Genomic DNA, 12,514 nt, shown 5'->3' on the forward strand with positions numbered 1-12,514 from the left:
CTTACATCAAAATCTCCTTAAAGTTCTTAAAAACTTAGCATATAAAAGTCTTGCATCTTTATTAGACACGATGTTCCAACCTGAACCTGTTTTAACCCGAAACCATTTCATCGTGAATACATTAGACACAATACGTAAATATATATATAGGCACAAGTTATCTGTTGGGCCAATCAATTTTTACTATCAAAATATCAAGGTCCTTATAAACCTAGCATAAAAAAGCCACACGTTTTCACTAGATACAATGTTGCGACACGAAACTCATTCAGACCTGAAACTTGTACCGACTAGAAACCCGTTTTGTCCTTAACTCATTCTACCCGAAACACGTTCTAACCTCAAAACCTTTCCAAAACCTGTTGTGTCATGAATACGTTAGACACAGTACGTAAAGATATTGAGAGCCCCATATTACATGTTGGGCCTGTCAATATTTCCTTCAAAATCTGTCTAAAGCTGTTAAAAACCTAGCATATAAAAGCATCGCATCTTGATCAGGCTCAATAACCTAGCATTAATTTGATACTTTAGGATCAAGTGTTTTTAGATTCTGTGTATTGTCTTTAGTCATCTCAATTTTTGTTAAAAACTATAATTTTTTTTTAGTTTGAAATTTTAGTTAAACGAGAACGATCACTACTTGAAACGTTAGATAAAGAATGATTACAAACAGACGTTGAAAATTATGAATTGAACCTGTAGAAGGATAGAAGCTGCGAAGATCAGGGCTTGTTGTGTCTTGTTGGTGACAATTGCGAGATGATTGTGGTAGGGATTCACCACTAGAGTTTTACAATAAGAGATTGCGAGAGGTGGCCTTTCGGATTATGGTTTCATAAGAGAGGGGCAGGGAGTATGTGAAACTGAAATCTAATCCGACAAGTCACCTCATTGGTCGCTTCTCTTGTGAGATTCTGATGGTGAAGCGATGACACAAATTGTTTGTAATTGTCGCTGTCAAACCATGATTCTACGGTTTTTACTATTTTTTCTTTCTACGTGTTTAATTCATCATAATCGGCCTTTGTTTGTATTCATTCTTGGCTTTAAGTTTCAATATCGTGGTATTGGCCTATATGGTAATAACCTTGTTACTTGTCTATTTGGTAAAAACCATGTTAGGCTTTAAAAATGGTATTACCGTTTTAGGCTTAAAAAGAGCTGACCAGCTTGTCTTCCAATTGTAAACGCCTCTTTTTTTGGGTCAGTGTAATTAAACAAAAATCTTTTTGCTTAGGCATGGATTTTGGTATTTTTTTTCCTATTCCGAATCCGAAGTTTTAAATTTGGATGTTGAAATCAGCTATTTAAAATCTTTGGATATCCGAATTGGAACATCCTAATTGTGATAACATTTAGTAGCACTTGGCAGAAAAGAGTTTTATCAAGGATTCTATTTTTATTCTTTTGTCGATGGAAAAGCATTTATATATTGTTTTCAGTAAGTTCAGAGCCTGTTTTTATCATCAGAAGTTTTAATGACACTTGTTTATGTAAACTTCTTTACAAAATTCTCTCATTACCTAAAGGTGTTTGACTAACAGTCAAACCTTATTATTGTTGACATCAGGACAAGGCTATCAAGAGATTCCTTGTGAGGAACATAGTGGAACAAGCTGCGGTTAGGGATGTTCAAGAAGCGTGTGCTTTTGATCGTAAGTCTGTAGTTATTCACTATACCACTTAATCTTTGTTTAGACGCCCATATGAATATAATTAATATTTTAATCTATTATTATAGAATACACCCTCCCCAAATTGTACTTGAAGATTCAACACTGTGTTTCCTGTGCAATTCACTCTAAAGTAGTTCGTGTCCGCTCACGGACCGAAAGGAGGAACCGTGAGCCTCCAAAGCGATTCTCTCGCCCAAGGGTATTTATGTTTACTTAGTAAATTTTTTTTTTCAATTTCTAATATGATTTTCAGTTTTGTAGTTATTGAAATGTGCATGTTTTTCTTATTGTTGTAGGATGATGGTTCTAAGCCTGGTCAAGGGGCCCGACCTGGTGGAGGAGCTGGACCAGCACATGTGCGCACTTAAAGTCTCTGTCTGCCGGTAGATTGTTAAGGGTTTCTATTTGAGTATGTTTTAGTGATGATGGTGTTCTTTTTAGCTGTGTGTAGGCTTCTTTTGATTCTTTGTTGTCAATTACTCGATCTTTTAAGCCATTATTAATAAGGTTTTATTTGAAATGATTGCATTTTGTTAAGTCTCTGAAATTACATGGAACAAATTTTACTTCTAATTAGTTTTAGATCTTATACATATTATTCATCACGAGACTCAAACGCTCAAAACTTATGGAAAGAGACACATTTGCGTCACAACTTGATACTACTAGGCTAATAACCCTTTTGGGACAAAAATCGCTTGGTATGTTGCATTTTAAAGATGGTGGTCGATGTATGTTGCATTTTAAAGATGGTGGTTGATGATTGTTAGCTAAATGTGTTTTCCTTCTAAAAAAACTTTGGATTTCAATAAAAGATATTTAACCAATTTTATTGTGTTCTTGATTTCATGGATAGCATCAAATGCTATTAGAATAATTTGACGGGCCAAGTTATGTTGTTGGATTAGACTGTGTTTAACGAAGATCTTAGTCCAGAAATAAGCTACAACATGAAGATTTGGAGGATGACAGACTTAATTGTTTTTTAAACGATAATTTTTTTAATCTTTACCACATGAAGATTTGGAGGATGATAGACTTAATTTTTTTTTGAACGACACTTTTTTTAATCTTTACCACACGTGAGACTTGAATTCAAGACATCTCATTCCAAAACCTATGTGTTTAATAAAAACATATGATATTTTTATATGATTAATTAGTGTCTATTATTAAAAGTAGGGATGGGAGCGAAGCTGTTCAATACCACTATAAAAAACAAGTGAAAGTATAAACCGAAAACCATATCAATTTTATCGGTCCAGTTTTAGAGTACCGGCTGACTACGGTACTAGTACCATCAAAATACTGAAATCGAAAAGGTGAAAACGAATATCATACCGGTATCGTTTATGTTCGATCAATAGCTGTTTGATAATACCGTTACGGTTCCGTATAAAATTGCTAATCCTTAACTAGGCCATTAAAGAAGAGTGAAACGATAATTAAGGGAATAAACATAACAGTGACATTATAAGATTAGACAGATAATTCATCATATAAACAAACACGTGAGTGAGGCGTACATTATCCTCCCGCCTGGTTGGTGGAGTGAGTCAACTGACGTGACATGGAACCAACAACCGCCACCGAAACACCGTTGCTCAACGACGGCCTCGTTGATGGCTTCGTTGACTACAAAAACCGTCCGGTTCTCCGATCCAGATCCGGCTGCTGGAGATCCGCCTATTTCATAATTGGTCAGTTCACCTAATTTCAATCTATACTTATACTTCAATAGTTATTACTACAATGTTTTCGATTCTACTACTACTCAGGTGTTGAGGTTGCTGAGAGGTTTGCGTATTACGGAGTCAGTTCGAACTTGATTACATATTTGACCGGACCCTTGGGCCAGTCCACGGCCACGGCCGCTGAAAATATTAATGCCTGGGCTGGAGCGGTCTCGCTTCTCCCGCTTTTTGGTGCTTTTGTTGCCGATGCCTTTCTCGGTCGATACCGGACTATTGTTATTGCCTCTTCGGTTTATATACTGGTTAGTTATCGTATTATCTTTGATTTTGTGCTTATTGTTGGTTTGGTTTTGTGATTGGTGGTTAAACTTGAATTTGAAGTGCATCTAATTAAGTTAGACAGTAAGGTCAACTCAAAGTCAGCATGATTTTAAATTGGTGGTCAAACTTAAATCTGAAATAGTGAAATGCATACAACCTTGGTCAACTTAAATTCAGCATAGTACAATTGTGGATTTGAAGCTTTTTGTGGTGGTTGTTAGCAATTTAATGATGTAGTTGTTTATAGGTTGACCTTAAATGTTTCATGTGCTATGAGTATTATGGACCACGATTTAAACCAGATAAGGAGTCATTATCTTTTATTATGGAAGATATTGCTTTCAAGAACTGCAAATTTGTTAGGCAGGTGACCGTCATGGTTTATGCCTTTAACACATGAAGGTCGCCTGCCCAACGTAAGTTGCGGTTTACACGATCCCATTGTTTAGTGAGTTTTCTAGTGTCGGGTTCTGATGGTTATTAAAGGAAAGATACCATATAGTCACATGTCGTCTTTCTAGGCCCCGTGTGTCATAATTGGTTGCCCAAGGGCAAGCCATTTCGTCCCGCTTATGACAAGGGTCATTGGTTTCGTCCTGCCATGGACTCATCAAGAGAGTGGCCATTAACTCTCGATAGTGGTGCGCCAGATGTACAAACACATTGGGGCAAGTACACTTTACAAATCACTAAGCAAGAAAATATGATCATCAATAGGCAGGCTTATTAACGTCTTTAAGCTAATGTTTCTTCTTTTGTTATAGTTCCTGTGCCAAAAAATCGATATTAAATACTCATTGATTCATCTCTGTTGGGATGTGAAGCATTTTTATCACAGTTGTTGCAAATTTTCAAAATGGTAGTAAACTTGAATATTAAGTGAGAATTACCTTTGTGGTACAAACAGAGATTTATATATGGGATAAACTTGAATCTTAAGTGATAATTACCTTTGTGGAACAAACAGAAAGTTATATATAGTATAAGATATTCATTTGGTCAACAATAACTTTTGTTAATGCTCTAAAATAGTGTATTATGTCTTCTAATCAATCCTAATAAATGTATCATATTGAAGTCACATATGACATACCTTCTAGATTGCCAAGCCCACCGCTTCTTCCTTTAAACTGCATAATCTCTAGAGCATATAGTATTGTTTTTATTATTACTATTAGAGACATATATTATCTTGTAATTCAAAATGTTGTATCTATCCTTAACTTAGTTAGGTAAATTTGTATTATATATAGTCTAATCAATGAGAATGGAGATCAAGCTTTGAGCCTATCTTTTATAATCTTACATATGCAATACAAGTGACATGCATCAGTTGTTGAAGTTGTATGTAGACACACTTTACAATTCTTCTTTCCAAACATGGAACTTGGATTGAGAACTTATTAAATTGAAATATTGGACCTAATGGTGATAAAAGTTTTTTACTTTGATTGGGATAATTAACAGGCACTTGGGTTGCTGACTGTTTCAACTTTACTTCCATATTCAAACTGTGAAACCACCACATCATGTTCTCCTCCTCAGTACCAAATTATATTATTCTTCACATCACTATATCTTTTAGCATTTGCACAAGGAGGACACAAGCCTTGTGTTCAAGCATTTGGTGCTGACCAGTTTGACTCAGGGGACCCAAAAGAATGCAAAGCCAAAAGCTCGTTTTTCAACTGGTGGTATCTTGGATTATGTGGTGGCCCACTTATGGCTCTAGGTGTTCTTAACTACATTCAAGATAACTACAGTTGGAGTCTTGGATTTGGCATTCCTTGCATTGTTATGGGCCTTGCACTCCTTGTATTTTTGGCGGGAACCGTCACGTACCGGTTTGAAGAGAAATTAAATGAAAAAAATGCGTTTATAAGAATCGGTCAGGTGTTTGTTAGAGCATTCCAGAACCGGAAAACTACAAGTTCATCGATTTCAATGGAAGAAGAAGCTTCTGGAACCTTGCCTCATCAAGGCTCTCAACAGTTTAGGTAATTATGTATAACAATTTGCAAACCATGAATAATTTATTGATCATAATTTGCCATTTTTTTTTCTTGAAGTTTCAAATTTTTATGCTATATATAATATGCATCTTTAACCCATAACTTTTCATAATATTTAATTTATTCATTAATTAAAAAATATAAATCCAAATACACAACTATGTTTAATTCTTTTTCTTAACATTCCAATCTAAGCTTTATTGAAAACGGAGTTGTATTCAAAATAAAGTTTTTTTGGTATTTGTTAGTTGTATTTAGTTATAATTAGGGTTTTAGCCTATGTAGTTGGTTAAAGCCCATGGGCCTTTTATGGGTTGAAAGCTAGGGTTTGTTTGTGTATAAATAGATGTAGTTGTCTTTGTATTATTCACACATTCAAGTAATAAACATTACTTTCACTACAATCATCTTCTTCTTTACATGGTATCAGAGCTACGGCTCTCGATCCAAACCCTAGCCGCGATCTGACCCGAACCCGAGTCTGACCAGCCGTCACCAGCAGCCTTCAAATCTGAAACAAGCTCCTGCCTTGTTGTTCTGTCCTATCACGAAATCCTTTTTTTTCGACCGTGAAAGTACTGTTCACCGACGAGCACTGTTCACGCCGGATGTCACTGTTCACTGCCGGAAGTTACTGCTCGTTTGCTGGAATTTCTGTTCACTGCCGGAAAGTTACTGTTCGCTGCCGGAATTACTGTTCGCTGCCAGGATTTACTGTTCACGACGAGTAACTGTTTACGCCGGAATCTGTTCCCGCCCTCCACCCGCACTTGTTACTGTTCACAGTCAATTTTCAGTTTCGTGTATCACTATGGGCGAAAATAAATACATGTATACATTTACTAAAGAGGTGCATGATCTTATTCAACGGTTTCTTACCTCCCAGTTGCCTCATCCTCAAACCAGCTCGGCACATTCAGGTAAACCTTCAAGCCTTGACTTATCATGGGTGATTGATTCTGGAGCCACACATCACATGACTGAGAATCGGGGTATTTTTTCTAGTCTTCAAAATGTTTCCCATGCACCGGTACGTCTTGCCGATGGATCTTCATGCCCCGTTCTCGGCATAGGATCCATCAGTAACTCGGAAAACCTAAAACTGTCTTCTATCCTATTTGTTCCTAAATTTCCTACCAGTCTTTATTCAATGAGTCAGATTACCAAACAAAACAACTGTTCTGTGACCTTTTACCCAACTCACTGCGTTTTTCATGAACTAGGAACAAACCGGGTAATTGGTACTGGTTTTGAATCAGAAGGTCTCTATCGTATATCCCTGTTTTCGCATCCTGTAGCAAACTTATGTGATTCCGCTGTCAGGGAGGCTCACTGTCGGTTATGTCATCCCTCTACAGCGGTTCTGAGGCAAATGCGACCAGATTTACCACTTTCGTCTTTTAATTTTCATTGTGAGTCGTGTCAACTTAGTAAACATACCAGGCGTCCCTATCCCCCTAGGGTGCCCAATCGAGTCAGTTCTTGTTTTGAACTGTTGCATTCTGATGTATGGGGTCCTTGCCCTATCAAATCTACGTTGGGTTTTGAATATTTTATTACCTTTATTGATGACTATTCTCGCACTACTTGGGTTTATTTGTTGAAATCTCGTAGTGAGGTATTTTCCATATTTCGAAAATTTAATGCTTATGTTCAAAACCAATTTAACACCACCATTAAAACTTTACGATCTGATAATGCTAAAGAATATTTTTCCACCGACTTTTCTTCATACTTAAAAACCAACGGCATTATTCATGAATCATCGTGTGCTTATACATCTCAACAAAATGGTGTGTCCGAACGCAAAAATCGTCACATATTGGATGTTGCTCGCACAATCATGATCCAATCACGTGTTCCTCATCGTTTTTGGGGAGATGCCGTTCTCACTGCCACATATCTGATTAACCGCATGCCCTCAACCGTTCTTCATGGTAAAACACCGTTTTCTGTACTATTTCCCAACGATGATCCATTTCCTCTCGCACCTAAAGTATTTGGTTGCGTCGCCTATGTTCATGACCATCGTCCGAAAACCATCAAACTTGATCCCCGAGCCATTCGTTGTGTCTTTCTTGGTTACTCACGGGTTCAAAAAGGGTATCGATGCTATAGCCCATCACTTCACCGATACTTTACTAGTGCCGATGTCACTTTTCACGAGTCTCCTTACTTTCCCGAGTGTTCCACTCCTGTTTCTGACCCGTTTCCCGACCTCGATATACCCACATCTCCCTTCCTCCCCACCATTCCTGTGTCGATTCCCTCTACCGATCCAATCTCTGCTGATTCTGACCCACCGACAGAACCTCTGCCACTGCTTTTCACATATGCTAGGCGAGGTAAGGGTCAAATATCAGAGACACTTGATTCACATTCAGGCCACAACCCCGAAATACCCTCAGATCCTCCGTCTGCATCCGAACAATCTACACTTCTCACTGATACATCCTTACCCGATCTGACACCTTTACCATAAGCTACCCCTGATACACCCGTTTATGATCCTCCTGGTGCACCACTACCCGATATACCTATTTCTTTTCGCAAAGAACCCCGGAAATGCACTCGTTACCCAATTCAGGATTATGTTGCCTACACCCGCCTATCTCATGAATCTCATGCGTACACCACTACTCTTGATTCCTACCCGATTCCCAAAAATGTGACGAGCGCTCTCGCTCACCCAGGATGGCGAAAGGCTATGGAAGACGAAATTGGGGCTCTAAAGTCCAATCATACATGGGATCTTGAAACACTTCCTAAAGGGAAGCGTATTGTTGGTTGTCGTCGGGTGTTTACGGTTAAACTACACCCGGACGGCTCCTTACACCGCTTGAAGGCTCGGTTGGTCGCAAAAGGGTATTCTCAGGCATATGGCATTGATTATGATGAAACCTTCTCGCCAGTTACTAAAATGCCATCTGTCCGTATTTGTATTGCTCTTGCTGCCATTAATCATTGGCCGCTCCACCAGCTTGATGTCAAGAACGCCTTTCTTAATGGTGTTCTTGAGGAGGAGGTATATATGGAGCAACCACCAGGGTTCGTTGTTGCGGAGGAGGCCTCGAAAGTTTGCAGACTACGTCGTTCTCTATATGGTCTTAAACAGTCTCCCAGGGCATGGTTTGGTCGATTCTCTAGTGTTATGGGACAGTTTGGGATGACTCGGAGTGCCTACGATCACTCTGTCTTCTTTAGACACCAAAAAGGAAAGAGGATTATCGTAGTTGTTTATGTGGATGACATTATAATCACAGGTGATGACGAGGTCGGGATCACCGAACTCAAGCAGTTTCTTCAGTCTCAGTTTCAGGTCAGCGACTTAGGTCGATTGAGGTATTTCCTTGGCATAGAAGTTTCTCGCTCTCCACAAGGAATACTTCTCTTCCAACGAAAGTATGTCCTTGATATGTTGACTGAATGTGGCTTACTGGGTTGTAAACCTGTTGATACCCCAATGCTTCCTACAAAGAAACTCCTCCCAAAAGAAGGAGATCCAATGAAAGATCCTGAGCGATACAGACGGTTGGTTGGTAAAATTAATTATTTAACCGTCACACGACCGGATATCTCCTTTACTGTTAGTGTTCTGAGCCAATTTATGGCTGCGCCATACATCGGTCACTGGGATGCTGCCATTCGTGTCTTAAGATATCTTAAGACCTCACCTGGTTTGGGTATATTATACTTTGATCAGGGTCATTGTCGTGTGGGTGCCTTCACGGAAGGAGATGGTCGGATATCAGGGTTCTCAGATGCAGATTGGGCAGGTTGTCCGATTTCTCGACGATCTACCACTGGATATTGTGTGTTTGTTGGAGGAAATCTTGTATCATGGAAGAGTAAGAAGCAACACACGGTTTCCCGGTCGAGTGCCGAATCGGAGTATAGAGCCATGGCAGATCTAACATCAGAGATGACATGGGTACGTCGTCTTCTCATAGAACTCGGGGTTGTTTCTAATGACTTGATGCGGTTATACTGTGATAGTCAATCAGCCATTCACATAGCCAAGAATCAAGTATTTCATGAGAGGACAAAACATATTGAGGTCGACTGCCACCTTATCAGAGATCGAGTAGTAGGCACACAAACTGATCCTCCATTCAACCAGTTCATGCGAAGACAAATTTTCAGCTAGCAGACATTCTAACTAAACCGCTCTGGAAAGCTCAGATAGATTTTATTTGTAACAAGTTGGGCATGATTAACATCTATGCTCCAACTTGAGTAGGAGTGTTAGTTGTATTTAGTTATAATTAGGGTTTTAGCCTATGTAGTTGGTTAAAGCCCATGGGCCTTTTATGGGTTGAAAGCTAAGGTTTGTTTGTGTATAAATAGATGTAGTTGTCTTTGTATTATTCACACATTCAAGTAATAAACATTACTTTCACTACAACCATCTTCTTCTTTACAGTATTGTAAACGAATTTTGCACGGGCTTTGATAGGTCATATTGTAGAAATGGGCGAAGCTTCTTTAGGGCCAGGGGTCCGCCCCCCTCTGTTTTTTTGCTCAATAGTGTAAAGTTACCTTTTTTGTCCGAAAATTTTTATATGTAGTGTAAATGTACCTGTTTTTGCCCTTAAAATTTGAGTCCGCCCCCCTCCATTTATGATTTTTTCGTAAGTATTTTGTTCGGCTCCCTCGACGTTTTGGTCCTAGCTTCGCCACTAATTGTAGATATACATGTACAAATTCCCACCTCATCGCGTTGGCCAACTCTAATGATGTTATATTTTTTTCCTCAACATTCCGATATAAATTTTATTGAGAACGAAGTTGTATTCAGATTAAAGTATTTTATGGTATTGTAAACGGCTTTTTCACGTGTTTTGATATGTCAGATTGTAGATATACATGTACAAAATTCCCACACAGAAGGCAACTTCAACTAGTTATTTTAAAATTCTGTTTTTTTTAATAATTCCAGTTTCCCTTTGTTGCAATAAACTATTACTATTTTAACAGGTTTCTCAACAAAGCGTTAATTTCACCAGACGGGTCAAAAGAAGGCAAGGTTTGTAGCATTAACGAGGTTGAAGAAGCGAAAGCAGTACTTAGATTATTTCCAATATGGGTCAGTTGTTTACCATTTGCGATTGTTTTTGCTCAATATTCAACATTATTCACCAAACAAGGAGTCACCATGGACCGGTCAATTGGGTCAAACTTTGAAGTCCCAGCTGCCACGTTACAATCTTTCATCAGTTTGACAGTTGTCATTCTCATCCCCATCTATGACCAAATGATGCTACCAATCGCCAGATCAGTTACTGGAAAACCATCCGGAATCACAATGCTTCAAAGAATCGGAACTGGAATATTCATTTCCATCATTTCAATGGTGGTTGCAGCACTTGTTGAAATCAAACGGCTTCAAACCGCTAGCAAATATGGGTTGGTAGATGATCCAACTGCAATAATCCCAATGAAAGTATGGTGGTTGTTACCTCAATATCTGCTAACCGGTGCTGCTGATGTTTTTACAATGGTCGGTTTACAAGAGTTTTTCTATGATCAAGTACCGAGTGAGTTGAGAAGCATAGGTTTAGCATTGTATCTTAGTATATTTGGCGTCGGTAGCTTTTTAAGCAGTTTTCTTATATCGGTTGTTGAGAAAACGACTGGTGGAGATGGTGAAGACGGGTGGATTTCTGATAATTTGAACCGGGGGCATCTTGATTATTTCTACTGGCTTTTAGCTGGTATGAGTGCAGTCGCGTTCTTGGTCTACTTGTATGTTGCAAAGTCGTACATATATAATCGAGCTAGTACTATTTGAAGATCATGAAGTGTGTAATCGTTGTGGTTACATGTATTAAAGTTTTGTATCACTTATGTTGCAGGGATTTATATATATATATATATATATATGTTTTTGTACTTAAAATCTATGTAGTTATGATCCTGATGGAAATTCATTATGGTATAGCGAGATGTTTCTAAATGATAATATATGGATGTTTAGTGATTTTATCGTCTGTATTATTGTAGTTTTTCTTGATTGGAGTAATATTTGTATTCATATTAGACCAAATTGGGAGACATGAAAAATTGTGATTAATCTTGGATTATTTTTCAATGTGTTTTTGAATTCCAACTAAGGAACTAGAGGTGCACAAAATCGGTTATTCTTAAAACCCAGTATCGGTTCGGAACAGGTTTTCTTTCATACCGGGTACAAAGTGTGTCGGTTCTGTATCCGACCCGATGGACCAAAATGAGAACTTAGTGGAACCGGTTCCGGTAGGAACCGGGACCGGGATTTACGTAAAAACCGGTTTCATTTTTTTTTTGAATTTTAAACTAACTAGCTATTAGAAACCGGTTCCAACGGCTATACAGCCGTGTTTGACCGTTGGAACCGGTTTTTAACTATAAATAGGTTACCAACATTCTATAAATAGCAATGTATTGTGTGTACTTGTTAAACCACTTTCAAAACTCTAAAACACACTCTAAATCACAATTAAGCTTAAACCGACAACAAATGAATGACGACGTTGTTATGGTGATCGAAACAACACGATGCCCCGATGTTTGGGTTCATTACGATTTGTGTGTCATGACCGACTCACAAGAGATGGCCCGGTGCAAGTACTGCTCAAAGTTTCTGAAAGCGGGGTCGAACTCGACCTTACGCAAGCATACCAATAAGTATTGTCGTGAGAAAAAATGATTGGATGCCAAGAAAGCGGAAGCGGGAGAGTCTTCCGGCTCTACAACTCAAGCACCTACCGCTTAATCGTTGTAGAACGCCGGATTGAAACGACGGACGTTGTTTTTTAGTTTAAGTTGT

The 12,514-nt window shown here is 38.5% G+C and overlaps 1 protein-coding gene and 1 pseudogene across 3 annotated transcripts; both read left to right on the forward strand.

Annotated features, from left to right (window-relative positions):
* Nucleotides 1–1,567: 1,567 nt before the first annotated feature.
* Nucleotides 1,568–2,154, forward strand: LOC143599250 (small ribosomal subunit protein eS26y pseudogene; annotated as a pseudogene). The gene is made up of 3 exons (XR_013147268.1): nucleotides 1,568–1,658; nucleotides 1,745–1,878; nucleotides 1,976–2,154. The product of XR_013147268.1 is annotated as a small ribosomal subunit protein eS26y pseudogene (transcript).
* A 1,061-nt stretch (nucleotides 2,155–3,215) lies between these two features.
* Nucleotides 3,216–11,691, forward strand: LOC143599251 (protein NRT1/ PTR FAMILY 5.10-like). Of its 2 annotated transcripts, XM_077077245.1 has the most exons (5): nucleotides 3,216–3,379; nucleotides 3,458–3,675; nucleotides 5,162–5,691; nucleotides 10,684–11,538; nucleotides 11,615–11,691. In XM_077077245.1, exons 1-4 carry the CDS (start codon nucleotides 3,250–3,252, stop codon nucleotides 11,495–11,497), a joined length of 1,692 nt encoding a protein of 563 aa, XP_076933360.1. In that variant the 5' UTR covers nucleotides 3,216–3,249; the 3' UTR covers nucleotides 11,498–11,538; nucleotides 11,615–11,691. The 2 variants fall into 2 exon arrangements, with proteins under 2 accessions (XP_076933360.1, XP_076933359.1); XM_077077244.1 differs by lacking the exon at nucleotides 11,615–11,691 and having other exon boundaries at nucleotides 10,684–11,556.
* The last annotated feature ends 823 nt before the right edge of the window (nucleotides 11,692–12,514 follow it).

Source organism: Bidens hawaiensis, unplaced genomic scaffold (assembly GCF_021521415.1).
Source record: "Bidens hawaiensis isolate Kalapana, Puna unplaced genomic scaffold, B.hawaiensis_p1.1 tig00051645_1, whole genome shotgun sequence".
In the NCBI taxonomy this organism is placed as follows: domain Eukaryota; kingdom Viridiplantae; phylum Streptophyta; class Magnoliopsida; order Asterales; family Asteraceae; genus Bidens; species Bidens hawaiensis.

Excerpts from the sequence above, each read along its gene's own strand:
- LOC143599251 (XM_077077245.1), top strand. The coding sequence starts at position 3,250 with ATGGAACCAACAACCGCCACCGAAACACCGTTGCTCAACGACGGCCTC. Across the intron at positions 3,380-3,457 it reads ATCCGCCTATTTCATAATTG|GTGTTGAGGTTGCTGAGAGG; the intron begins GTCAGTTCACCT and ends ACTACTACTCAG. Across the intron at positions 5,692-10,683 it reads CAAGGCTCTCAACAGTTTAG|GTTTCTCAACAAAGCGTTAA; the intron begins GTAATTATGTAT and ends CTATTTTAACAG.